Source organism: Neophocaena asiaeorientalis, unplaced genomic scaffold (assembly GCF_003031525.2).
Source record: "Neophocaena asiaeorientalis asiaeorientalis breed wild unplaced genomic scaffold, Neophocaena_asiaeorientalis_V1.1 scaffold59, whole genome shotgun sequence".
Classification (NCBI taxonomy): Eukaryota; Metazoa; Chordata; class Mammalia; order Artiodactyla; family Phocoenidae; genus Neophocaena; species Neophocaena asiaeorientalis.
The window spans coordinates 5,202,204-5,226,028 of record NW_020174268.1 but is presented as its reverse complement, the minus strand read 5'-3'; the positions used below and the strand labels follow the sequence as shown (position 1 = coordinate 5,226,028).

General features: G+C 39.9%; 1 protein-coding gene across 1 annotated transcript; it reads left to right on the top strand.

The window, feature by feature from the left end:
• Positions 1 to 3,648: 3,648 nt before the first annotated feature.
• Positions 3,649 to 23,790, top strand: MED4 (mediator complex subunit 4). The gene is made up of 7 exons (XM_024755418.1): positions 3,649 to 3,807; positions 14,413 to 14,479; positions 16,766 to 16,936; positions 18,708 to 18,765; positions 19,571 to 19,657; positions 21,168 to 21,299; positions 23,088 to 23,790. Exons 1-7 carry the CDS (start codon positions 3,683 to 3,685, stop codon positions 23,258 to 23,260), a joined length of 813 nt encoding a protein of 270 aa, XP_024611186.1. The 5' UTR covers positions 3,649 to 3,682; the 3' UTR covers positions 23,261 to 23,790.
• Positions 23,791 to 23,825: the final 35 nt, after the last annotated feature.

Here is a 23,825-nt window from a genome sequence, read left to right as displayed (position 1 = left end):
AGTAAAAAATATATTCTGTGTTTGACCTAGTATCCACACACATAAATATACAACTGAAAAAAGTGTCCACAAAGTAATGATACGCACTTTGATGAAATGTTCTGTTCTATTCTGTTTTTTTAAAAACCTCTACAGAGATATCTGTTAGGTATCTCAAACAAATGATAATTCCTAGTTACATGTAAATAATAGTGTAGTAATGTAAGCACTGACTATCGATTTAACAAAAACTTGGATTTTATAGTAGAAGGACCAATTAAAAATGTTGAGAGTGGTTGCCACTAGGGTGAGGGATGTGACAGGATGTGGGAGTTGGGGAGGTGGTGACTGAAAACTCTGTTTTTGTGAGCTTTTCAGGGCTCTTTGACTTTTTAATCATGCGTTATATAAAAAAGTATATACATTGATAAAAATAAAAAATAATTTTAAACAGACATGTAATGTATGCAGCCACCTCTGTTGACTCAGGGGCAGCCTAATTAGTTTCTTTTTCTCACTCAAACATCCACCAAAGGTTGTAGCTGCTTTTTGCTCAAATCTCTGAACTGTGTGTTTGACGGTGCTTGTGTTTTAGACAAGAGGTGCCCAACCCATTTTCTGTACATGAAGGCAACTTTTGCTGTAAAAAGAGAGGCAGGACAACCAGAGGCTAAGAGCACAGACGTTGGAGCCAGACCCTGGGTTCAGATCCCAGCTGTGCCACTGACCAGCTGTGTGGCCTGGGGCGAGCCTCTCCACTTCTCCGCCTCCAGCTTCATTATCTGTAGCATGGAGGTAATTACAGTGCTCACCTCTGGGAGGTTGCTTTGTTTTTTAAATTTATTTTTTATTTTATTTTATTTTTGTCGGCGTTGGGTGTTTGTTGCTGTGCGTGGGCTTTCTCTGACTGGGGCGAGTGGGGGCTACTCTTCGTTGCGGTGCATGGCTTCTCATTGCGGTGGCTTTTCTTGTTGCGGAGCACGGGCTCTAGGCGTGGGGGTTTTAGTAGTTGTGGCACACAGGCTCAGCAGTTGTGGCTCATGGGCTCTAGGGCGCAGGCTCAGAAGCTGTGGTGCACGGGCTTAGTTGCTCTGCAGCATGTGGGATCTTCCCAGACCAGGGCTTGAACACGTGTCCCCTGCATTGGCAGGCTGATTCTTAACCACTGCACCACCAGGGAAGCCCCATCTCTGGGAGTTTTATGAAAATTAAAGGAGTTCATTTTTTAAACATACTTAGAACAGCACCTTGCAGGTTGCATACATAAATATTCATAAGAAGGTGGTACTTACCCTTTTCGATTCTATAGATTGAGAAAATCTTTTGCACTCAAAGTTACCATGAATTCAGTTATCATAACAATACAAATATATATTCATATTTAATTACAGTTGACCCTTGAACAACACAGATTTGAACTGTGGGGGCCCACTTATATGTGGAAGTCTTCCAACAAATATAGAAACTGCATTTTCATTTTACAGATCTTTAAATTAACTAAGTGTGGGGAAAAGCTTGTGTTTGATTACAGATCACAATATATAGAATCAAAAGAACTAGGGTTTGAGTCCTGATTCTGTCCAATCCTGTTTCAGCTTTCTGCCTTGGGTGAGTCATTTAACCATTTCTTTGTTTTTGAGGCAAAGATAGCAGTACTCGGATTGGCACCCTTAACTCTCATGTTGCTCAAGGCTCAGCTGTATAATATATTATAAAAGAACTCATATTTTGTTTATCACGCTTAGGTCTGCACAGCTTGCAGAAGAGTGTATCAGTAGGAAGTGCCATTACTTATCAGTCTATAGAGACTGTTCAGTGTGCATGTGAATTTGCACAAATCTGAGGGGTATGGAGTTCACAACACACATATACTGTCCACATATCGACCCTCATTATGTGTAAAGTAGGACTTATAATTGGTCATTTTTAACTAATTAGAACTCTCCCAGAACTTTTATGTGGAAGCTACGCTAATATGACCTCCCTCCCCCAACCGGAATCCTGACTCTTACAAGACAAACCTGTGAGAGTTGAGTAAACAAAACCCACACAGGCTGCAGGAGTTTAGCCCATTGGAAACTTAACATAAGAAATTATTGACTAGAGCTACTGGGAGGCATGCTTAGAATGCAATTGTAATTAAGAAAGCTTAAATCTAATTTAGTCCATTGCCTGAGAATTGACAGTATTAAAAGGAGGGGTTAGCCCAGAGCAGAAGTGGAGGGTGGTTGGAAAATAAAAGGTGTCCATGAGTCTCTTGCACTGTCTAGGGAAGGAGGCACGCTGACCTATGAACACAAATATGCCAATCTCTTTAATGCACATATCCCTACACTATGGAGGTGCAAATCCATATGATTGCATCAATTACGTTTTTATTTATGTTCATTTGTTCTGCCAAGTTTATCAAGCGACATTCTGGTGATAATTTATGGCTTCCTGTGTGGGTTTGTCTATGAGTATATTTGTGCTCATCGTAAGAGAACAAAGTGGCATTCTGGATTATTATTATTATTCAGCAGTTACCATGAATGAATTTATTTAGCATGAGTCCCAAGGAAATCCTCAGCTCTGGGTGTCCAGCAGGAATCAGGTTTGGCACCTTCAGAAGGACAGAGCAGAGGATAGGACTGTGGAACGAGGGGACCACAGGTACTCCTGCCTCGCTCCCAGCTGTTGTCTGTAGGTGACAACTTTCCAGCTCACCTTCTGTGATGGCAACTTGGGCCAGATACAGAGCTCCCACTGCCAGTGCTGTTTAACTTCGAGTTTTCCTAGTAAGGAAGGTCTCCTACTGCATTGTTCTCCCCCAGAAAAAGTGGGCTAAGGTACATTTTTGGTTAATTTGGAATGTGTGCTACATCAATTATTTAAACTATTTTCAACAACCATTTTCATACTATATTGATGGATTCAGTTCGCTAGTCATCTTGAGCAATGAACAAAACAGTTTGTTGGGGGATGTATGATTATAAAGATGGAGTACGAAATCGTGGAAGCAAGCCAAGTGTCCCTGACAGATGAATGGTTAAGCAAGGAGGGAGGGAAGAATGGGAAATTGTTGATGAACGGATACAGAGTTTCAGTTTTGCAAGATGAAAAGAGCTATGCGGAAGGAGGTGGTGATGGTAGCGCACAGTATGAAAGTACTTCATGCCTCTGAACTGTACACTTAAACACAGTTAACATGGTACATTTTATGCTAAGTGTATTTTACCACAATAAGAAAATAAGATGGATTTCAGTTCCTGTCCCAAAGTGCTTACTGCCTCCCTGAGAGCCCAAGCAGGAGGGTAGGAACAGTGTTATGGGAATGCAGACTAAAGAGGGGTTAATACGAGGAGCCCCCGGCCCATTTTACGAAGAAACGACACAAGAGGCAGGCCATTATGTAATTCCCTCAAATGCTTAAAATCCGTTGAGCAGAAGCTTCCCATTCCAGCTTGAATAACCTAAGGCTTAGGAGACCCTGACCGCGATGGAACCCCTCCCTGTTCTCGGTTTGGCTCTCGCTCCAAGGGTTAGACCCGAGAAGCCCTCGCTGCCCAGCAGATGGCGCGGGAGCCCGCAGGGCACCTCCAGGAGCGCAGGGGGCGCTCCCGCCCGCCTCTCGTCCCCCGCCTCGGTGACCCTTCCTTCCGCTTGCCGAGCCCGCCCCTCCACGCCTGCGCGTAGCTGCGCGCACGCTGGCCCGTTGCGGAGAATGGCGGCGTCTTCTAGTGGCGAGAAGGAGAAGGAGCGGCCGGGCGGCGGCTCGGGAGCTGCAGGCGGTAACAGCACGCGTGAGAGGCTGCTGTCTGCGCTGGAAGATCTGGAGGTCTTGTCGAGGTGAGGCCGTCGGCCTGAGAGCCTGGCTGGGGCTGGGCAGGGAGGACTGACTCGGGACTACCGGCCTGTCTTGGGCTTGGTGGGGAGGGCCGCGCTCGGGGCTGCGGCGCACGCTCCCAAGGACAGTGCACGAGGGTCGGGACGTGGGCCCGCAGCCCTCAGGGGCTCAGACGGCATATTCCCCCCTTAGAGGACATTTTAATACTGACAGTGACCCTGGAACCCCTGACTGTCACAATCGTAGCGAACCTTAGAGGTCGCTGGGTGTGAGTCCCTTCGTCCACCGACACTCGACAGACATGTCAGGAACTCCCCTGGGTGCTGCGCGCTGGGAGAGGTCTTGCGGGGGAGGCTGGATGTCGACGAGAAGGAGCCCAGTGTCAAGGGGGAGAGACTTACATGTCAACAGTGACTGTGGCGCGGGTTGTTTTGATAGGTAGTTAGGGCACGCTTCCTGGAGAAAGGACTGCATGGGGCGAATGAGTCCCGCAGACCCACTAGGCGGTATGTGGCTGGAACAGGAGCACGCACGACTTGGTGCTGGAATTACCAGTTTGGGGTGGCTGGAGTGCAGAGTGTGTGGCAGAGGTAGAAGATGAAATTGGATGTCCTCCTCCTTATTCTGCCAGTTTTCATGGTAATCTGTCAGATTGAAGCGTTCCTTAGCTCCAGTGCATTCACTTGGATGTTAAAATTGTTCTGGTTCTTCCTCCTAAAATGTTCCCATCCCCACTGTTATAATTAATTCTTAATGCAGCTTCCCAACAGTTTCACTTGCCTTAATGCTTCTGCATTTTATCCTTCTATATTACCTGAGAGCAGAGCTATCTTTTTAAAAAAAGCCTCTGGTATTAACTTTTCTGCTTTAGAATATTTGGTAGCTTCCCATTGCCCAGTGAAGTAAAGTTCAAACTCTTTAGCTTATCGTGCAGTAAAGCCATTCTCCACCCCTGTTAATCCATCTTGTTGTCCTTACTTACTGCTGCATCCCTCTGCCCTCCCATACCCTTTATTCCAGCCTCAGTGAATGCTCCCCATTCTCAAGCTAGCTAGCTTCTCATCTTCAGTACCGTTTTTACTCCACCTCCAACTTGATGAATCATTCATTTACCCTCCAGAATCCAGTTCAAGTGTCACCTTTTCTGTAGTCAACATTCTTTGACGTTTTTGAATAAGTCTTATATATAGGCATACCTTGTTTTATTCCACTTTATTGCACTTTGCAGATTTTTTTTTTTACAGATTGAAGCTTTGTGGCAACCCTGTGTCAAGCAAGTCTGTTGGTGCCATTTTTCCAACAGCATTATTTTTAAATTAATACTGTTTTTATTTTTTAAACTTTCTTTTTTAAATTTACTTTATTTTATTATGATTATTTTTAAAATTTTTATTTTATATTGGAGTAAAGTTGGTTTACAATGTTGTCTTAGTTTCAGGTGTACAGCAAAGTGATGCAGTTATACATATACACCTGTAACCAAGTCCAGGCTCCTACTGCTCACCACATGACAGGCTAATAAATCAAGAGATGAGGTGTTGGGGCAGGGAATAGAGACTTTATTCAGAAAGCCAGTAAACCGGGAGGATGCTGGACTCATGCCCCGAAGAACCATCTTGCCGGAGTTAGAATTCAGGCTTCTTTTATACTAAAAGGGGAGGGGCTAAAGTCAAAAATTTAGGTCCCCTCCTGAGGGGATGTGTTCATTTCTTCCTCCCTGCAGTCTTTCACAGGTGGGCCTGGTCAAGATGTTTCTCATGAGCTCAACAAAGGTGTTTTAGCTTAATGCTCATTACCCGGAGGCAGGACTCCCAGAGATGGGCCATCATGTATAATTTAAGCTTATAGGCAATGTCTCTTTAGTAATTAACTTGTAATAGAATACAAAGGTTCTTCCCTATTACAGATTTTTCTTTTTCAGATTCTTTTCCCATATAGGTTATTACATACAGAGCTCCCTGTGCTATACAGTAGGTCTTTGTTGATGATCTATTATATATAGTGGTGTGTATGTGTTGATCCTGACATCCTAATTTATCCCTCCCCCCCTACCTGTCCCCTTTGGTAACCCTAAATTTGTTTTCTAAATCTGTGAGTCTGTTTCTGTTTTGTAAATAAGTTCATTTATATCGTTCTTTTAGATTCCACATATAAGTGATATCATATGATATTTGTCTTTGTCTGACTTACTTCACTTAGTATGATAATCTCTAGGTCCATCCATGTTGCCGCAAATGGCATTATTTCATTCTTTTTTATGGCTGAGTAATATTTTATTGTATATGTGTACCACATCTTTATCCGTTCTTCTTTTAATGGGCATTTAGGTTGCTTCCATGTCGTGGCTGTTGTAAATAGTGCTGCGGTGAACATTGGGGTGCATGTATCTTTTTGAATTACGGTTTCCTCTGGATATGTGCCCAGGAGTGGGATTGTTGGATCATATGATAGGTCTATTTTTGGTTTTTTAAGAAACCTCCATACTGTTCTCCATAGTGGCTGTACCAATTTACATTCCCACTAGCAGTGTAGGAGGGTTCCCTTTTCTCCACACCCTCTCCAGCATTTATTGTTTGTAGACTTTTTGATGATGGCCATTCTAACTGGTGTGATACCTCTTTGTAGTTTTGATTTGCATTTCTCTAATAATCAGTGATGTTGAGCATTTTTTCATATGACTGTTGCATCTGTATATGTTCTTTGCAGAAATGACTATTTAGGTTTTCTGCCCATTTTTGGATTGGGTTGTTTTTTTGATATTGAGCTGCATGAGCTGTTTGTATATTTTGGAGATTAATCCCTTGTTGGTCGCATTGTTTGCAAATATTTGCAAATATTTTCTCCCATTCTCCCATTCTGAGGGTTCTTTTCGTTTTGTTTAAGGTTTCCCTTGCTGTGCAAAAGCTTTCAAGTTTGATTAGGTACCATTTGTTTATTTATGTTTTTATTTTCATTACTATAGGAGGTGGATCAAAAAAGATCTTGCTGCTATTTATGTTAGAAAGTCTTCTGCCTATGTTTTCCTCCAAGAGTTTTATAGCATCTGGTCTTATATTTAGGTCTCTAATCCATTTTGAGGTTATTTTTGTGTGTGGTGTTAAGAGAGTGTTCCAATTTCATTCATTTACATGTGGCTGTCCAGCTTTTCCAGCACCACTTATTGAAGAGACTGTCTTTTCTCCATTGTATATTCTTGCCTCCTTTGTTGTAATTAACTGACCATAGGTGCATGGGGTTATTTCTGGGCTTTCTGTCCTGTTCCACTGATCTGTAAATGTGTCTTTGTGCCAGTACCATACTGTTTTGGTTACTGTAGCTTTATAGTATAGTCTGAAGTTAGGGAGTCTGATTTCTCTGGCTCTGTTTTTCTTTCACAACATTGCTTTGGCTATTTGGGGTCTTTTGTGTTTCCATACAAATTTTAAGATTTTTTTCTTCTAAAGATCTGCAAAAAATACCATTGGCATTTTGATAGGGATTGCATTGAATCTGTAGATTGCCTTGAGTAGTATAGTAATTTTGACAGTATTGATTCTAACAATCCAAGAACATGGTGTATCTTTCCACCTGTGTCATCTTCCCATTTCTTTCATCAGCGTCTTATAGTTTTCAGAGTACAGGTCTTTTGTCTCCTTAGGTAGGTTTATTCCTAGGTATTTTATTCTTTTTGATGCGATGCTAAATGAGATTGTTGCCTTAATTTCTCTTTCTGATCTTTTGTTGTTAGTGTATAGAAATGCAAGAGATTTCTGTTTATTAATTTTTGTACCCTGTAGCTTTACCGAAATCATTGATGAGCTCTCATAGTTTTCTGGTAGTGTCTTTAGGATTTTCTTTGAATAGTATGTCATCTGCGGTGACAGTTTTACTTATTTTATTTCTTTTTCTTCCCTGATTGTCATGGTTAGGGCTTCCAAAACTATGTTGAATTAAAGTGGTGAGAGTGGACATACTTGTCTTGTTCCGGATCTTAGAGGAAATGCTTTCAGCTTCTCACCTTTGAGTATGATGTTAGCTGTGGGTTTGTCATATGTCTTTATTATGTTGAGGTAGGTTCCCTCTATGCCCACTTTCTGGAGAGTGTTTATCATAAATTGGTGTTGAATTTTGTCAAAGGCTTTTTCTGCATCTATTGAGATGATCATATGGTTTTAATTCTTCAGTTAATGTGTATCACACTGATTTGTGGATATTGAAAAATTCTTGCATCTCAGGGATAAATCCCACTTGATATGGTGTATGATCCTTTTAATGTATCCTGGATTTGGTTTGCTAGTATGTTGTTGAGGATTTTTGCATCTATGTTCATTAGTGATACTGGCCTATAATTTTCTTTTTTTGTGGTATTTTTGTCTGGTTTTGGTATCAGGGTGAAGGTGGCTTCATTAAATGAGTTTGGGAGTTTTACTTCCTCTGCAGTTTTTTTTTTTTTTTTTGAGGTACCCGGGCCCCTCCCTGCTGTGGCCTCCCCCCTTCTCACTGCTGTGGCCTCTCCCGTCGTGGAGCACAGGCTCCGGACGCGCAGGCTCAGCGGCCACGGCTCACCGGCCCAGCCGCTCTGCGGCATGTGGGATCCTCCCAGTCCGGGGCATGAACCCGCGTCCCCTGCATCGGCAGGCAGACCCTCAACCACTGTGCCACCAGGGAAGCCCTGCAATTTTTTGAAACAGTTTCAGAAGAATAGGTGTTAACTCTTCTCTAAATGTTTGATAGAATTCGCCTGTGTAGCCATCTGGTCCTGGACTTCTGTTTGTTGGGAGTTTTTAAATCACAGTTTCAATTTCAGTACTTGTGATTGGTTTGTTCATATTTTCTACTTCTTCCTGGTTCAGTCTTGGGAGATTGTACCCTTCTAAGAATTTGTCCATTTCTTGTAGGTTGTTCATTTTATTGGCATATAGTTTAAGAACAGCTAATGGTTAATTGGAAAATACCTCCCTTGCTACTTTTTGAGCCAGTTTTTTCCACTTGCTTGAATTCTGGGTCTTGTTCTGTTTGAAATATTCCCTTGAGCTCTTTCTTCTTTTGGGAGAATTCTCACCAGAAGCCCAAGTCTAATACTTGATTGACTTCTAGAATTTTTGCTAAGGAATCTTGATGACACTGATGAGTGTGAAATTAGTCGAGTTAAAATGATCCTTATTATTTGTTCATTTTGACTAACCACATGGTATGGATGGTGGTAATTAATTTTTCTGTAAATATGTTGACTTTGTGAAGAAGTAACACCCCCTTTGGGAAGCAGTGGATGCTGCCTTTTGTTCTGAGTAGGTCTTAGTCTGAGAATTTCAAATCTTTGCCTTAGTATAACCAAAGAATTATTACATCTCACCCTTCTACTCTGGAGCCCAGTAAATTCGTTTCTTTTCTCAGCCTTACTTGCTGTAACATAATTTGTCTGTTTTGCTGAGTAACCCTAGTATATATTTCATGTCCACCAAGTTCAGAAACTGTGTTTCTGAGCCTACCCTTTTAGTATAATGGTCTTTGAGAACATCTCCTGACATTGGACAGCCCAGTAGTCAATCTTGAGATCTTGCCTCTAGATTGATTGGCTCCTGGACTGTCTGTCTATGGTGTGTTTACCTGATGCTGTCGGTACCTATAGGAGTGCATATACTCGGTATTCATGTACTCTTTGCTTGAGATAGCATAGCTGAGTAATTATCAGTTATGTTAAATTTGAGACTAAATTGAAATTCTCTTGTATCTAGATTTGACCAATTTATCCCTCTCTATATTTGATTCTTGATTGTCAAGTATAGCATTTTCCGTTTGATGAAGTGTATTTATCCACTGAAATTCTGAATCATGTAAATTTTCCTCAGGAATCTCGGTGTTTCTGAAACTTTCTCCTTCAGCTTTCCCGTTGTACATGATCACCTGAAGTGCTGAGTTCTCTTTTGCTTCCTCTAAAAGCAGCTGTAGCTCTTCTGCTTCCCATGCTCCAGGTATGCCAAAAAGACTTGGATTTCTCGTTAGTTTGTAGTCCTCCTCGCTGAATCTGTTGACAGATTGGTTAAAGCCTTCTTCTTTCTTGAGGCGCTCTGCTGCCTGTGGTAATAGCCATTGTCTTAGAAGTTCGTTTTTCTTTTTCTCTGATTTTCTCATGCCGTATCTGCCACATTGTTTTATTTGTTCATCTCTAAAGAAAGACTGGGTGACAGTAAGCAAGTGAGAATTTCTCTCGTTCATAATCCTGGAAATGGTTGTTGGTGGTGATGGAAGAGATGTCACTTTGGTTTGCCACCTAAGACTCGTTGGAACCCCTCCACAGAATGAGGCTGCTCCAGTGTGATTGGCTTTCCAAAAAGTCCCATTATGTGGCCAGTCACACATAGATACTCATACTGATTCTGTGATATGTGAAGTTTGTCATTATCCTATGAATGAACTTTTTCTCTTTGCATTTTTTAATGAAAAATGGGGAAAAAAACCCTCATTATTGTAACCTCTTGACTTTAGAAAGTAGTGGTTGTGAAATTTGGCATATATTTTTTTACTCTTACCTGATTATATAGCCTTCTAGTATATTATTGGGGTGGCCAAAAAGTTCCTTAGGTTTTTAAGTAAAAATGAAAGACACATTTTTCATTTTCACCAAGAACTTCTTTGAACACTGTATTCACCCTTTTGTTCCACTACCTTCTGCCATTTTTCAGGCAACTTCATAATTCCATCTTCCCAAAACTTTTTATCTTTTTAAGCAAAGAACTGTTCCAGGTGCCCTTTACAGTCTTCCAGGGAATTGAAATTCTTTTCATTAAAGAGAATTTTGTAAAGACCGAAATAAATGGAAATCTGAAGGTGCAACGTCTGGTGAATACCACAGAGGAATCAGAACTTCCCAGCCAAGCTGTAACAGTTTCTGCCTGGTCATCAAAGAAACATGCGGTCTTGTGGTATCCTGATGGAAGATTATGCGTTTTCTGTTGACTAATTCTGGACGCTTTTCGTGCTTTCAGTTGGTCTAATTGGGAGCAGTACTTGTTGGAATTAATCGTTTGGTTTTCCGGAAGGAGCTCATAATAGAGGACTCCCTTCCAATCCCACCATATACACAACATCACCTTCTCTGGATGAAGACCGGCCTTTTGGTGTGCTTGGTGGTGGTTCATCTCACTTGCCCCATGATCTCTTCTGTTCCACATTATTGTACAGTATCCACTTTTCATCACCTGTCACAATTTGTTTTAAAAACGGAACATATTCGTGACATTTCATTAGAGAATCCCATGCGGAAATACGGTCAAGAAGGTTTTTTTTGCATAACTTACTTGGAACCCAAACATCAAAGCAATTCACATAACCAAGCTGGTGCAAATGATTTTCAGCGCTAGGTTTCAATATTGTGTGTCAGCTATCTCCCGCGTGGTCTAACGTTGATTGTTCTCAATTAATGTCTCGATTTGATTGCTATCAACTTCAATTGGTCTGCCTGACTGTGGAGCATCATCCAGCGAGAAATCTCCAGCACAAAACTTCGCAAAGCACTTTTGACACGTTCGCTCAGTCACAGCGCCTTCTCTGTACACTGCACAAATCTTTTTTTGCATTTCAGTTGTGTTTTTACCTTTCTTGAAATAAGCATAATGTGCTGAAAATGTTGCTTTTTTTCTTCCATCTTCAATATTAAAATGGCTACACAAAAATTCACCAGGTTTGGCAAGTGCTTTTTTAAATGCATGCTGACATGACAGCTGTACAGTCTAACAAAGTTGTTTCGAATGAAGTTAAAGACCACTAAGCGCTGCTAGAGCCATCTACGGGAAAAACCGAACGAACCTTTTGGCCAATCCAATACTTTGTAAGATTTGATAGAATCAGGTAGTCTTTGGAGGAATTTAAAAAATAGAAACCTTAGGTAGATTGTAGTCTAAAAAGTTTTTCTTAATCTGTTTGTAACTCAGAACTCATTGTGGAACAGAAACCACATTGATAGGAGTCTTGAGGTTTCCCCACCAGCCTATTAATTGTTTACCTGGGGCTTCCCTGGTGGCGCAGTGGTTAAGAATCCGCCTGCCAATGCAGGGCATGGGTTCAAGCCCTGGTCCAGGAAGATCCTGCATGCCACGGAGCAACTAAGCCCATGCGCCACAACTACTGAAGCCCGCGCGCCTAGAGTCTGAGCTCCGCAACAAGAGAAGCCACCGCAATGAGAAGCCCGCGCACTGCAACTAGAGAAAGCCCACGTGCAGCAATGAAGAAGACCCAGTGCAGCCAAAAATAAATTTAAAAAATAAATTAATTTAAAAGAAAATTGTTTACCTGAAGTGTAGTATCACAAATAATATAGGACCTAACCCTGTATAAGTTATATTTGTGTGGAAATGTGGGAGGATTCTAATTTGGCATGCCAGGAGTACAGCTGCTTCCTTTGTAGCACCACGGGCCTCCCACTCCCATAATGAGAGAGAGGACAGGGGGTCCTTCAGCCTCTCTTCACCCTTGGAGTGGACAGAGGTTTCCACTTTGTCCTAGACAGTTAGTGAAGAGCACTGAATCTTACAGACCTCTCCCTCCCTGTACGCCTCTGCTTAAAGTAAGCCCTTGTAAGGTTTTCTGTTGATTTATTCTCCCAGATTGGCAAGAAAGGGTCATTCTGCATCTCCCACCATACTCCCAACCCCTTACCACCATCCCTTCCCCACAGAAACCAGCTTTTATTTAGGCCAGGGGTTCTCAACTCTCTCCATCTCATTAATGGGGTGCAGAAAAGGGCTAATATAACATGCTATTTTCATAAAATGTCTGTTTAATCCATTAGCAAGTCCTGTAAGCTCTGCTTCCAAAATATATCCTAAATCTGTCCATGTTTCCCCGTTTCCATTACTAAATCCTAGTGGCTAGGACCTAGTCAAAGCCAGCGTCATCTTTTGCCTGGGACACTACAAAAAGCACCTAACTTGATTCCCTTTCTAGCTCTCTTACAGTCTGTTTTCCAGATAGTTCAGCAGTTGTTTAAAAACATAAATCAGGTCATGTCCTTTGCCTATTTAAAATAATCTAGTAGCTTCTCTTTGCACTTAAGAGTGAAATACTAATCCTGTACCCTGACCTACAAGGCCCTACACAATCCAGCCCGCCCCCTCCCTCTCTCTTTCATTCCCTCCCTCCCTCCATTGTCCTTATTTTGTATCCTGCTCCCTGGTGCCTGCTGTGCTCTGGCCACATTTCCTCAAACCCATTTTTGAGCCAGTGAGCTAGCTGGGTCTTTTACCAAGCATTCTTTCCTCCCACATCTCCTGGCTGGCTTCTCTTGTTTAATTCACGTTTTACTTCAAAGATATTCCCATAGAGAAACCTTCCCTGACCACCCAGTGTAAGTAGCCAATCTACCTCACCGACCCTCTCTGGTTTAACACTGCTTTATTTTCTTCCTAACCCCTGTCACTCTGGTTTTACTTATATATTTTTTGTCTTCTCTATTAGAACTTAATTGCCATTGTTCACTTTACTAACCCAAGCATCTAGAAAGTGCCTGGCACGCACTCAAGAAACATTTGAATGAGTGAATGAAGACTTTTTATTCCCTTATCTACTTTTTTCATTAACTAGGTAATTAATTCATACATAATGGTGTATGGGAGGGAGGTTGAGTCCAATCGGCACCATCCACTAAAATAGCCTGAGGCTAGTGAGTGGAAGGTGGAACTATGAAGGTAAAAATAGCATGGCAGCCATTGAGAAGGTACAAACCCTGGGCTGACTAGTAGTGTCAGGTAGTTAATTGTGAAGCTGTCCTCTCCTGGATAATTTCTGAATTAAGTCCCATATATCAACAGTTTTGAAACTAATATATAGAATATTACTTGCTACACATTTTTCCCCAATCATTCTACTGTTTTTCATGTAGAAAATTCGCATATTTAACAAATGAGCATTCTAGAAATATATGATTTATTATGTGTAAGTATCCCTCTTAGCTGATACCTGTTCGGTTAATTTGAAAATTTGCAGGTGAGAAGTTCTGTGTCACAAGTACTCAGTTCTGCCATTGTAGTGGGAAAGCAGCCTCAGGCAATATGTAAATGAAGGGGCATGGCTATCACCCAAGAAAAGTTATTTACAAAAACCACAGGTGGGCTGCATTTGGCCTGTAGACCCCTTATGTAGGAGTTTTTCTTGCATAAACCACGCATAATGCATTGTCTGCATTTTCTACTTTGGTTTCTTTAAAGTGAAATGAGCACTTGGACACTCATCAAGCAGACATAGGGGGCTCTTGCTGAGTTTTTATGACTTTACTTCTCCTGGTTCGACAGTTATTCTTTGCAAACCTCTGTTAAGTGTTTCCAAGCTTAGGTTTTTATAGAAACAGTTTTTCCTATTCACAGTCATACTTCATTTGTATTTATATACTCAATTTATACAATTATAGTAATAGTAAAGTTTGAATAAATGGGTCTGGTAGTGAACACAGCTGAGTCTTGGTGAGAATGTACTGTGCCAGTGAGAGCTGAAGTCCACAGTCAAAGTGGCCTGTGGGGCAATAGCTCTGAGTACTCAGCTTGCTGTGGGTACCGTGAATCCAGCAAGTCAGTCAGGTGGAGATCAGGTAGAGCCTGTATTGTATTTACTTTGTAAACTTTGTTTTTGTTTTATAGAGAACTTATAGAAATGCTGGCGATTTCTAGAAACCAAAAGTTGTTACAGTCTGGAGAGGAAAACCAGGTAAGTGGTTTCTTTTTGAATTAAACACAAAAAACCCACCATCATTTCTACAATTTCCTATTTATATTTACTTTGTGTGAGAACAGGAAGATCAGATTCTATTAAATTATTAATTGCAGTTTTTAAATTGATTTTTTTTGCATCATTTAGGTAAGATATAATTGACATGTAACATTGTATTTGTTTGTTTTTTTTTTTGTGGTACGCGGGCCTCTCCTGTCGCGGAGCAACAGGCTCCGGACGCGCAGGCTCAGCGGCCATGGTTCACGGGCACAGCCGCTCCGCGGCATGTGGGATTCTCCCAGACCGGGGCACAGACCCGTGTCCCCTGCATCGGCAGGCGGACTCTCAACCACTGCACCACCAGGGAAGCCCGACCCTGTAATATTGTATTAGTTTAAGATGTATATCATAACAATTTGATATAGGTACATAATGCAAAATGATTACCACAGTAAGTTTAGTTAACATCCATCACCTCACATGGTTAAGTTTGTTGTTTTTTTTTTTGTGGCCATACCACACGGCATGTGGGATCTTAGTTCCCCAAGCAGGGATGGAACCCACGCCTCTTGCAATGGAAGTGTGGAGTTTTAACCACTGGACCACCAGGGAAGTCCCCAGTTTTCTTTATTTCTTTTCCTTAAACACATTTTATTTATTTATTTATCTATCTATGTATTTATTTTGGGCTGCATTGGGTTTTTGTTGCTGCACATGGTATTTCTCTAGTTGTAGTGAGCAGGGGTTACTCTTCGTTGCGGTGCGCAGCCTTTTCATTGCGGTGGCCTCTCTTGTTGTGGAGAACATGGGCTTCAGTAGTTGTGGCACGCGGGCTCAGTAGTTGTGGCGCACGGGCTTAGTTGCTCTGCAGCATATGGGATCTTCCCAGAGCAGGGCTCGAACCTGTGTCCCCTGCACTGGCAGGCAGATTCTTAACCACTGTACCACCAGGGAAGTCCTTTCTCTTCTTATGATAAAAACTTCTAAGAAACTTGCAGGGAAAGTGGCACCTTTTCATGTACGTGTTAACCATTTGTATGTCTTTGGGAAAATGTCTATTCAGTTCCTCTGCACATTTTTTTTTTTTTTTTTTTTTTGGGGCCTACCACCAGGGAAGCCCCTGCACATTTTTTAAGAACTTTTTTTAAGTTGCTGAGATTCATTCTCTTAGCTATTTTCAAATTTACAGTACTGTATTCTTAATTATAGTCACCGTGGTGTACGTTATATTTCCAGAACTTATTTATCTTATAGCCTGGAGTTTGTACCTTTTGACCACCTTTACCCATTTTGCCGCCTTCCCCCTGGCAACCACCAATCTGAGCTCTTTTTCTATGTGTTTGGCTCTTTTTACATTCCACATATAACTGAGATCATACGGTGTTTGTCTTTCTCTGTCTGACTTATTTCCTTTAATGCAGTGTTAAGGTCCGTCCATGTTATCCCAGATGCCAAGATTTCCTTCTTGTTTTGTGGCTGAATGATATTCCTTTGTGTGTGTGTGCGTGTGTATAGATTTACATCACGTTTTCTTTATCCATTCATCCATTGATGGACACTTAGATTACTTCCTTTTCTTGGCTATTGTGAATAATGCTGCAGTGAACATATGAGTGCAGATATCTTTTCGAAAATAGTGATTTCATTTCCTTTGGATAAATACTCAGAAGTAGAATTGCTGGATCATATGGTAGTTCTAATTTTAATTTTTTAAGTAACCTCCACACTTAATGGAATGTTTTCCACAGTAGTTGCACCAGTTCAGATTCTAAGGGTTCCCTTTGTCTCCACATTCTCACCATTTGTTATCTTTTGTCTTTCTGATTATAGCTGTTCTAGCTGGTGTAGGGTCATATCCAGTTGTGTTGATTTGCATTTCCCTGATGATCAGTGATGTTGAATACCTTCTCATGTATTTTTGGCCGCTTGTATATGTTTGGAGAAATGTCTGTTCAGTTCCTGGTGTCAACTAATAAAATCATCTCAAATTTTACCTTCCCTGAGAAATGAATAAACCTGCTCATTTTGGCATATTGCTAGTTCTGAAAGGTTTGTTTTATTTTGTGTGAAAGAATAGCATATAATTAGAAAAAGCAGAAAACCTTGATATTAATCTCTTCTAAAATAATCATAGGTAGGCTATTTTTAACAATGATTAGTAAACAGTACTTTGAAGGTGTTAAAACTTTATGGACTAGCCAATTCACATGTGGATTCTTTGTTTCATTGGAATGTAGTTCTTCAGTATTCTGTTGTCTGCTTTAATCACCTATTATCTGACAGGTCCTGGAGTTGTTAATTCATAGAGATGGGGAATTTCAAGAACTAATGAAATTGGCACTTAATCAGGGAAAAATCCATCATGAAATGCAAGTTTTAGAAAAAGAAGTAGAAAAAAGAGACAGTGATATTCAGCAACTACAAAAACAGCTAAAGGAAGCGGAACAGATACTGGTAAGTTGATAGAGGCTGTTTCTTAATGTAAAAAAGGATATTATTTACTCTATTTCTGAAAAATAAATCGATTACAATTTTGAAGTGGTAGAAAACTTGAATTTCCAAGTCTAAAAGTGACCCCTTGTCACTTTGGTTAGATGAAAGACCATGTCATTCCCTTTTTTTTTTTTAATGTTTATTTATTTTATTCGTTTATTTTATTTATTTATTTGGCTGCGTCTGGTCTTAGTTGCGGCACGCATGATCTCTTCGTTGCGGCACGCGGACTTCTCTCTAGTTGTGGCGTGTGGGCTCGAGAGCGAGTGGGCTCTGTAGTTGCAGCACGAGGGCTCTCTCGTTGAGGCGCACGAGCTCAGTAGTTGTGGCACGTGGGCTTAGTCGCCCCGCGGCAACTGAGATGTGGGATCTCGGTTCCCTGACCAAGAAGAAGGCAGATTCTTTACCACTGGACCACCGGGAAGTCCCTCCCTTTTTAGTTATTGTTTTCCGGTAGTCTGCATTACTTTTGAGCCATATTTTCATTATTTGAAGATTTCACAAGTTTGAATTAATAGAAATGGGAAGTTTTACTTTTATCCTGTCCTAAGTTTTCATTTGTTAATAGTCTAAATCTCTACTTCAGTTTTAGAAATAATTTTTGAAATCAGTAAAATTATATACCAATTTTATATATTGATTAAAATATACATTTATTTAGTCTTCCATCCTAAACTAGATGGGATTTATATATAAATATATATAGATACAGATATATGTTAAGGACTCTAGTTTTTCCTTTCTTGTTCTTGGCTCCTATTTCAAAGAGACAATTTATTTGTTGTTATCTGCTCAGTTATTTCACTAAATACTAACTAATGTAATTGTTATGTGGTGGTATTGCAGGAAGACCTGAGTTTGATTCTCATATGGACCAGACATTGCTGTCTCCTCTCTAGATTAGATTTCCAAAAGACAGTGAACACAAGGACGATAAAAAGACTAAATTTTATGATTTAGATAGTGGCAACTAACAGTTATTAGGTACTAGTGCACCAGGCCCTGTACTTCGCACTTTATGTGTATTATCTCAATCTTCATCACAGTTATATGAGGTCAGTACCGTTATTCTATTTTTACAGACAAAACCATAATTTTAAATGAATACCTACCTTGCCCAAGAGGTAAAAGTTGAGAGATGGAACATAAACCTAGATCTCTCTGACTCCATACTCTTAAATGCTGTGTTACGGTGGAGGATGCATATACTAGGTTAGCTTCATTTTACCCTTTAGTTTGCCTTTGCCCAGGGGAGGGTGGGTGGAAGAGTTCATTATAATAGTCATTAAGCATGGAGGTAATGGTAATGTATAAATGAATGAGACTATCAATCCAAGAATTTATCTTGTAAACTAGAAAAAAAATTTTTTTGGTATTTTATCCTTGAACTAGATATAAGAATAGGATGCTTTGGGAGTAGTACGTGGTCTGTTTTCTGCCTGTTTATGATAGATGACATAAAGAAAAAGTGGTAGTGAACAATCCAATTTACATTTTATTTCTAACAACTAATGTGTATGGAGATTGACTCATAAATGTTTCTTTTTTTCATTGACTGTAACTGATACATATGATACCCAAGTGGTGGTTCAGAATATTACAAATAAATTGTGGGGATTTCCAAATTTTACATATTGTTTCTATGGGATAAATGATTTTGTGAATTTAGCCAAAAACTGGGCTTGGTATAGTTTTGAATAATCCATATTTTTTTTAATGTTGTTTAAATTAGGCAACAGCTGTTTACCAAGCAAAAGAAAAACTCAAGTCAATAGAAAAAGCAAGAAAAGGTTAGTACTGTGGGAACACTGAATGACTTTCTGAAAAATCCAAATTTTGGTTTCAAGAAACTGATGCGAGGATTATTGGTAATCATTTGCTGCTGTTGAAAAGTTTCCAATACATTTTCATTGTAAAGTGTCTGCTATATAGCACTATGCTGGGCATTGCTAGGGAGGTGTCACATCCTTTTTCAGGTTATAAGAAGCAATAATAGAAGTTACGGCTATTACCCAAACGTGCAATAAAGACAGTGGGTTTTTTAAATTGTTGGGAGAGGAGAATATGGGCTGGAAGCCAATGGGATTTGAGGTGGATCTTGAAGGACGCCGTGAAGTCAGAACTAGATAAGGCTTTGGGATGTGTGCACATGTAGTGGTGCTTCTAGAGGCTCAGCATGGCTTCTTGTCCTGTCCTGCTTCTCTCTTTCAAAGGCTTCCATTTTGGATCTTTTAGATTGCATACTAAAAGTCAGAATTATAATGAAGACTTTGGTTACTTTTAATGATTTGTAGGTATGATTTACATCTAACTCGCCTCTTGTCCTATTTTAGATTAACTACTGTTAATGTTTGGTGTGTGTTCTTCCAGATTTTTCTTAGATCTGTAATACATATGTAACAAGCACAATACAAATACATATATGACATATATTCTAAAATAAAAACCAGGTTGTGCTATACATATTATTTACTAGTGTACTTTTTTAACCTAATGAATATATTTTAAGTATGAAGTGTATCTGTGATGTATGCACTGAAAAACTTGTATGTTTACTAGACTGAAATGTTAACACTAGCCTCTTGACTCTCTCAGGTGCTATCTCCTCTGAAGAAATAATTAAGTATGCACATAGGATTAGTGCAAGTAATGCTGTGTGTGCCCCACTGACCTGGGTCCCAGGTAAAAGTAATTCTCTTTTTACTAGATATATGTGCTTTGAAAATTCTTAGGTGACTGTACACAAAAATAGGAAGAAAAGATTTAAATATGGAATGTATTTATCCTTAGAAACATGTTTCATATTTTCACATCTTTAGTGTCTTATAAGTGATAATATAGGCCATGGGGTTTTATCAGTTTGGTTTTCTGCAAAGCTGTTGCCATTGGAAACTGTTTCTTTCCTTTTTAAAAAATAATAAGTAATAAGTTAATAAATTTTAAAAGTATAATATGTGATGATTCTAAAGCTATAGATTTATATACCTGTAAAACCCAGGCTGGCCAGAAGCTAACTCTTTTGAGCCATTAGGATTTCCACAAGGGTTGCAGCCTGAGAAAGAGACAGTCCCGACTCTTAGGGGATAAAGATGAAGCACCGGACACCCAGCAGCAGACACACAGGACTGCAGAGAGCTGGAGTAATTAGAAATAGCAGAGAAACAAACTGCCACATATATATATATATATATATTTTTTTTTTTTTTTTTAAATATTTATTTGGTTGCATCAGGTCTTAGTTGCGGCACGTGGACTCCCTAATCACTGCAGGTGGTCTCCTTAGTTGCGGCATGCCAACTCTTAGTTGCCGTGTGGCATGTGGGATCTAGTTCCCTGACCAGGGATTGAACCCTGGCCCCCTGCATTGGGAGCGCAGAGTCTTATCCACTGCGCCACCAGGGAAGTCCCTTGCTACATATACTGACAGCAGAGACCTCAGGTAGAGCAGCAGCCTTTTGGGAGGAATGGGAGGTAGTTATCTCAGCTCTAGTCAGTCCTGACGGTGGTATTTTGCCATACCTGAAACGCTAAGGGTAGCTACGGTTTTGGAGGATAAATAATCTGGAGTTGGTGAGAAAATATTACCAAAAAATTGGTCCAAATCTGGCGAAGTTTTCATCAACCCAGAACTAAAAAGTGTGCTTTCATGATTGGAAATGAATGTTATTGGCTCCTGATACTCCACTGGAATGTTACAGGAATTAGCTTTCCTTCTTCCCTCCCTTCCCGCAGCGTGCGGCGTGTGGGACCTTAGTTCCTGGATCAGGGATGGAACCCACGCCCCCTGCAGTGGAAGCATGGAGTCTTAACCACTGGACTGCCAGGGAAGTCCCCAGGAATTAGTCTTTAAATTATGTGATCAAAGAGGTTGGTTAGGAAAAGGTTTTAATTTAGAAGACTCAAGATTATACTTTTCTTACTTTGTCATTTGGAATGTTTGCTTAAATGAGAGACTTCTTTCATATAGAGAATAGTGTATTATTGTGAAGCTCTAGAGAAGAAATAAAAATACATGTATTTAAAATTTTAATATATTATGTCTTAATAACAATCGATAAGATGACCTTCATATTCCAAAATTGAAAATGTGGCTTGAGGTTTTCAAAGTGAACCAAGGAAAATCAATATTTCAGAGAAGCTATCAAAGCTTATTTTCATATGTGACTGAATTAAAAGCAGTCTTATTTTTTAGGGGACCCACGGAGACCATACCCAACTGATTTGGAGATGAGAAGTGGATTATTGGGCCAGATGAACAACCCTTCCACTAATGGAGTGAACGGTCATCTACCAGGGGACGCACTTGCAGCAGGCAGATTGCCAGGTAACGTTAATCAGAGTAATGCTTTCAAACAAATGTTTTTTTCAGAAATGATGAGGAAGACAGAGATCTGAACAAGTTTGAGGGTCTGGACCCAACTCATTTTAGTTGCTAGGTTCTCTACCAGTTTATTCTCTCTGCTTCCTCTAGTTTAAAGACTGTTCTAGATGGAGGCTATGAAATTAGAATAAACTGATTTTATGTGCCATTTTCCTCAGGAATTAGGCCTCATTAAGCTCCAAACATAGCTTTTTAAAATGAAGTATATTTTATAAACAGAATAAGATGTATGTATGTTCAGTTTAAAGAATACCAAGTGAGCACACTTGTGAAAAAACCCCAAATTAACAAAGTGACTAACAAAGCTTTTTATGGGCGTTTTAATACCTAAATAGACTATCACTTTTTGTGAGACTCAGCTCATTCTGAACTTCAGCCTTCCTCAGGTTTTGCATATAGGTTTGTACTGTTCTTATGTTTATTTTATGTTCCCCTTTTACCTTTTGTAGGTGACTTGTTTTGTTTTGATCTGGTAGAACATTTTAAAAGTTTTTTAAAAGGTATAAAAAAGGGAAAAATTGGTCTTTTTTGAGCAGTTTTAATATTTTACATATTTCATGTTTTTTCGTGTATTTTTTACATCGCTAAAAACATACTGTAGATAATGCTTTTTTATGCTTAACATTTCATTGTAAGGCTGTCCCTGTGTTACTAAAAATGCTTTTATAAACATCGCTGTTGTTAACTATCTGACGTACAAACTGGGAAGTCACTGTGCATTAGCTTCCCTTGGTATCTCCTCATTTTTCTCATTGTGGTTGTACTGTGTCATAATATGCCAGTCAGGTCCAGGCAGGAGGCAGAAACCGCACCAGCAAATATCAAGGAAAATGTAAAGAACTACTGAGTAGTAACCAGATACTAACTACTAGATAGTAAAGAGAACTATATTTTTTAAATGCAGTAATAACAGATGCAGGGAGCAGCTACTGCGTGTAGGATGAGGCAGATAGCCAAGGAAGGGACCGACTGAGAAGAGGCTCCTCCTGCCCACACTCCCCATCCCAAGGCTGATGTTCAGCCTGGAGTGGAAAAGGTGTAGCTCTGGCCTGTTGGATGGCAGAGAAGTTAGATGAGGTGTCACAGGCCAGAGCCGGCAAGTAGGAAATTATCCACTAGGGTCCCTGGGAGACTTGCTGGGAAGTCATTCAACTGGGATGCCACTGATGTCCTACACACCCACCAGGCACCACAGGAGGGAAACACAGGATCCCGGAAGGGAAGCCTGGTTCCTCCTGTAGAGTCCTTGCAGTTCCCTCTACTGACAGAGCTTAACATTGTGGCTGCTGGCAAAGAAGTGTTTTCAGGGTCCAGGGAGAAGAGTGGAATTGTAGCTTAAGAGGCAGTTTAAACTGGAATACACAGTATAGTTTACATTAGCTACTTACAATATATACAGAGAGAATATATAGAAAGTACTATATATGACCTATTATATATGTGCATAAAATATGTATAGACATGAGACATTCGATTTGAAATTGTGAACATCTTGAATAGTGACTATAGGAAAGTATGATTTAAAAAAAATAAACCATAGAGTCTAAACATCACGTTACTAAAACATCACATTTTTCCATGATAAATTTGATTATTTAGCCAAATGTATATTTTGATTTCTAGCCTTTAAGAAATTTTACTTCAGATTATTTGCAAGAAGGAAAGTATAACTAAGAAGTAAATTAATTTTTAGTAGAGATGTTCTCATATGTGCTTCTTTCTTTTCTCCAGATGTCCTTGCTCCACAGTATCCATGGCAGTCAAATGATATAGCAATGAATATGTTACCACCAAATCACAGTAATGACTTTTTGTTGGAACCTCCAGGACATAACAAAGAAAATGAAGATGATGTAGAGGTTATGTCAACAGACTCCTCAAGCAGTAGTAGTGACTCTGATTAAAAAAGCATAAGACAAAAACATACAGAATTGAAAACTACAGAATTCTGTTTCTTAAATAATTGCACACCTGTAAAAATAGCCAGGTGATAATCGGCTCTAGTGGAATTGTGCTGCCTATTACAAATCACAGTGGACTTTCTTTTTAAAGCCAAAAAGCATGGTTTCAGTTCTAAACCACTAGGTGAATATTTAGAGAAAATCAAAATTTACTGTTGGAAAAAAAGATTATTCAGTTCATTGTTGTCTTCTTCTATTTCAGTTGTGCTGGACTTGTGCACAGTAGTTCTGGAAATAAGATTTTAGGGAAGTGACCCATGTACATATCACTAATAGGCCTCCTGGAATCATTTAGAAAAGCATAAACAAAGGCAGCGGATCACTGAATGTGCGTCATAACTCAGAATAACAGAAACCCTCATTTGAAAGTAAAGGCCATTAGCTTCTGTCACAGGAACAGGAGAAATCGTCTCAATCTGTACTATTTGTAGTTATTGTATATTTTGTAAATAAACTCACTTTTGTTTGTACTTCCTATGCTTTTTTTTTTTATTTCAGCGTAGGTAGG

What these genes read in the sequence shown, in the direction of transcription:
- MED4 (XM_024755418.1), top strand. Translation starts at nt 3,683, where the DNA reads ATGGCGGCGTCTTCTAGTGGCGAGAAGGAGAAGGAGCGGCCGGGCGGC. An exon ending in AATAGAAAAAGCAAGAAAAG is followed by an intron (nt 18,766 to 19,570) that starts GTTAGTACTGTG and finishes TGACTCTCTCAG; the next exon opens with GTGCTATCTCCTCTGAAGAA. An exon ending in CCCACTGACCTGGGTCCCAG is followed by an intron (nt 19,658 to 21,167) that starts GTAAAAGTAATT and finishes CTTATTTTTTAG; the next exon opens with GGGACCCACGGAGACCATAC.